At 58.7% G+C, this 4,232-nt stretch overlaps 1 protein-coding gene across 1 annotated transcript; it reads left to right on the top strand.

The window, feature by feature from the left end:
• The first annotated feature begins 1,627 nt into the window (after nt 1-1,627).
• Nucleotides 1,628-3,498, top strand: HOXA13 (homeobox A13). Its single transcript, XM_065884151.1, has 2 exons — nt 1,628-2,543; nt 3,254-3,498. The coding sequence occupies exons 1-2, from the start codon at nt 1,628-1,630 to the stop codon at nt 3,496-3,498; spliced, it is 1,161 nt and encodes a 386-aa protein (XP_065740223.1).
• Nucleotides 3,499-4,232: the final 734 nt, after the last annotated feature.

Here is a 4,232-nt window from a genome sequence, read left to right as displayed (position 1 = left end):
GCCCTGATCAGAGGGCTGAGTCTGCAAGCTGAGACAGAAGACAGGTCCAAGCCTGGCTGCTCACCAGTCTGCCCGGGATGGAAGGGAGTCCAGCACTCTTCCAAACTCTGATGCTCTGGTGGAATGCACTCATGTTCACTTTGAATGCATGTTCCCTTTCTGGGCATCTGACCAGCTCACAGCATCCACAATTGGAGGTGAAAGTATGTGACCGAAAGCGACAGGACCCCCAGAATCCCTCTCCAAAATATGGCAGCTGCTTGCCTCTTCCAGCACCAACACCCCACTGTGCTCTCAGGAAAGGGTCGCATTTCCCAGGCACAGAGGAAAAAAAGCTTCTCGAGCTGGTTCATGGCCAGAGGAGGACCGGGCACCCGCTGCAGGCTGGAGACAGTGCTCTCCCCAGTCCTACTTGGGGGGGGGGGGGGAGGTGTGAAGTGGCCCCAAAGAGTCCCTTTCTCCTGTCCCCAAACGCAGTGCAATAGAGTGCCCAGGTGCCTGGAGAGTCAGCTCCGGCCCAGGCTCTGTGAAGCCTCATTAAAGCCCCAGAAGGGGGGCTCGAGTCCCAGCTCAGCACCCAGCTGGGGCCTGTTCCTCTTAACCTTCCAAGACAGGCCAGCCTGGCTGGAGACGTGGGAGCACTGAATAACGGTGTACAAAGATCGCTCTCTCCATCTCAAAGTCTCTGGAGGAGGAAGAGTTGTTACTGGGACAAAGTGAGGAACAGTCTGTATATAAAAGTGTGAGTGTGTGATCAGAGCACACTTGGGTTTGTGTGTGTGCGCGTGTGTCCGTGTGGGTGTGATGGGTCGTTCTGAGCATATGGGCCTAAATACGAGTGTAGGAGATTGCCCACCAACACTGTGGACAAAGAAGGGGAGGAAGCTTCTATATGTAGTCCAAGTTTTCCAGTGGGATGTCCTGGGACCCATAAGCCAGGCGCATCCACAAACGCCCCGCCACGGTTCCCCCGGAAAGAGAGCCAAATCGCGACGCTGTCGAAGCCGAAAGCGCAAGTGTCCGTGCTGGTGTCTCGCTGCAGAAAGAGGCGCGGATACCTGGAAAGAAAACAGCGCCGGAGGCCCCAAGAAACACCCAGCCTGGTCTACGCCTCGCTACTTTACCGTCCCCAGCCGTCCGCAGATTTACCTGACCTGTTCCCACCGCCTCAGGTCGCAACCCAACATCTCGCCCCATACCCTCCCCGCCTTACGCTGCTCCGAGCCTCACTGGGAGAGGGGAAGGGAAGGGGAGCTGCGAGGAGGTCGCTCTTCCCTCCCGGTCTCGCCCGCCCTGTCCTCCGCCCCTACCCTTCCGCACCCCCCGCCTCTCCCTTGGGTGAATGGTGCGCGGCCGCGCGGCGGGCGCTGGCGCTGGGGACCTCGCGGGCGGCGGCAGGGACGGCGGGTGTACAGAGCAGAGCCCGGGTTGGAGCCGCCCGCTTTGCATACGCCATGGGCGGAGCGGGAAGGGGGGAGGCCCGGGCCAATGGGCGGCCGCCTGGCGCGACCCCGCGGGGCGCGATCCGCCCCCCTCGCTCTGGCCCCGGCCCTGCGCCGCGCGCTCTTCACTTCTTGGGGGCTTTTTAAAACAGCGCCACTGGGGTCTTCTCCATGCGGCTCGTGCTATGACAGCCTCCGTGCTCCTCCATCCCCGCTGGATCGAGCCCACCGTCATGTTTCTCTACGACAACGGCGGCGGCCTGGTGGCCGACGAGCTCAACAAGAACATGGAAGGGGCGGCGGCGGCGGCGGCGGCGGCAGCGGCGGCTGCGGCTGGGGCCGGGGGCGGGGGCTTCCCCCACCCGGCGGCTGCGGCCGCGGGGGGCAACTTCTCGGTGGCGGCGGCGGCTGCGGCGGCCGCGGCGGCCGCAGCCAACCAGTGCCGCAACCTGATGGCGCATCCGGCGCCCCTGGCGCCCGGCGCCGCGGCCGCCTACAGCAGCGCGCCCGGGGAGGCGCCCCCGTCGGCCGCCGCCGCCGCTGCCGCCGCCGCCGCAGCTGCAGCAGCGGCGGCGGCGGCGTCGTCCTCGGGAGGACCGGGCCCCGCGGGCCCAGCGGGCGCCGAGGCCGCCAAGCAGTGCAGTCCCTGCTCGGCGGCGGCGCAGAGCTCGTCGGGGCCCGCAGCGCTGCCCTACGGCTATTTCGGCAGCGGCTACTACCCTTGCGCCCGCATGGGCCCGCACCCCAACGCCATCAAGTCGTGCGCGCAGCCAGCCTCGGCCGCCGCCGCTGCCTTCGCGGACAAGTACATGGACACCGCTGGCCCCGCGGCCGAGGAGTTCAGCTCACGCGCTAAGGAGTTCGCCTTCTACCACCAGGGCTATGCGCCCGGGCCTTACCACCACCATCAGCCCGTGCCTGGCTACCTGGATATGCCGGTGGTGCCCGGCCTCGGGGGCCCCGGAGAGTCGCGCCACGAGCCCCTGGGTCTTCCCATGGAAAGCTACCAGCCCTGGGCGCTGCCCAACGGCTGGAACGGCCAAATGTACTGCCCCAAAGAGCAGGCACAGCCTCCCCACCTCTGGAAGTCCACTCTGCCCGGTAAATGGCGCCCCTTTCTCAGTCCCGGTCCTCCGGTTCTGCTCCAGCTTCTCCTCCGCTCGCTCCTGGGTCACCCTCGTGCCCCTCTGCTCTCTCCCTGGCCTGTCCTAGTGGTGCTGCACCCCTGGGAGCCCGATCCCGGCTGGCCTGCCCTGTCCGCACTGCTCTTGAGTTGGGCTGGTCCTGGCTCTCCCTGGGTGAGGGATAGCTGAGAAGAAGCTTGTGGGGACCCTAGCTGGCTTCCTTCTCCCTCTGCGCCCCGCCCTCGCCAGCCCTTGACATCGACTTAAGTAAGGATGGGAAATTGACCTGGAAATGGTTCACCAAATTGCCCATATTCGTTCTCTCAAAAATCCTTCAGTGTAGAAACATCAAGTGTTGGGGCTTTGGGGATACAGCGAGGAATCTGGGCGTAGAAGTGTTGTCCCCTGAGCCTGGTGCTAACGTTTGGGCCAGGAGATCAAGCAAAGCCCGCTGCTGTGTGGGCAGAGTGGCCTGGGCTGGGGTGGTCATTGGATCCCTGGGCGATTTCATTTCAGTGCAGAGCTAACCACCCTCCCCACTGGCCCTCCAGATTTTGGCAGAAAGGCTGGATTGTACAGCATGGCAAAGGGCAGCCGGGCACTGCAAGGCGGTGTCTCAGATAGAGCTGTTGCCTGTGTCCTGGCCTGGATCTGACCCTTCTGTAACTTGCCTTCCCTATTTTCCAGATGTGGTCTCTCATCCCTCAGACGCCAGCTCCTACAGGAGGGGGAGAAAGAAGCGCGTCCCTTACACCAAGGTGCAATTAAAAGAACTCGAACGGGAATACGCTACAAACAAATTCATTACCAAGGACAAACGGAGGCGGATATCAGCCACCACGAATCTCTCCGAGCGGCAGGTTACAATCTGGTTCCAGAACAGGAGGGTCAAAGAGAAAAAAGTTATCAACAAACTGAAGACCACTAGTTAATGGATTAAAAGTGGAGCTAGAGGGCAACTTGAAGAAATGCTTCAGAACTCGTTGCTTTGTCCAGATAATGATTATAATGCTAATAATAATTGAAGAATGGGAAAGAGAAAGAGAGATACTGGCATTTTGCTTTCCTAAGGGGGATCTTTTTCTCCTGTGGAATCTACAACTCTTTTAAAACTTTACTTTAAGAAATGGTAAAGACTGCCAGTTCTCCCGCCAACCCCACCAGACCATTAAATGAAAAACTCTAGAGTCAAACATCAACCCCGAAATACGCAATTTCAGATAAGTTACACATTTACTGAAATCTTGTAAGTATTTATGTGACCGTTATATTTTAGGACACTATGTTATATGATAATAATCCGAAAGTTGGTTACAAATGCAAGAGGCTGTTGTAAACGTATGCTTGTCCTTGGGTCACCATCACAATCCCCTTTGCATGTTAAGTGACTGCTCAGGTAAATCTTAGTGAAATTCCTACCATTGTTGTATATTCTGCAAAACATGTCATGTATAGATTTAGAAAGGAAAGGAGAAGAAGGTACTGAAATAATGATCTTGGACTATTTACTATGAAGGGGCAAAGGGAGAGAAAGCTCTTCCGAGGATCATTTGTCTTGGTAGTAAATACAACCAGCTGAGTGAGCCTTTGAGGCTACAGGGGAACCCCAGGTTGGGAATGTCCTTCTGATAATAATTTTTACTTGCTTACGACAAGATTTTTTGTG

The sequence above is a fragment of the Phocoena phocoena genome, chromosome 9, assembly GCF_963924675.1.
Source record: "Phocoena phocoena chromosome 9, mPhoPho1.1, whole genome shotgun sequence".
In the NCBI taxonomy this organism is placed as follows: domain Eukaryota; kingdom Metazoa; phylum Chordata; class Mammalia; order Artiodactyla; family Phocoenidae; genus Phocoena; species Phocoena phocoena.
The sequence above is the reverse complement of the archived record's forward strand: the minus strand, read 5'-3'. Positions and strand labels throughout refer to the sequence as shown.

Coding starts and splice junctions, on each gene's coding strand:
- HOXA13 (XM_065884151.1), top strand. CDS start 1,628: ATGACAGCCTCCGTGCTCCTCCATCCCCGCTGGATCGAGCCCACCGTC. Junction 2,544..3,253: donor CTGGAAGTCCACTCTGCCCG/GTAAATGGCGCC, acceptor CCTATTTTCCAG/ATGTGGTCTCTCATCCCTCA.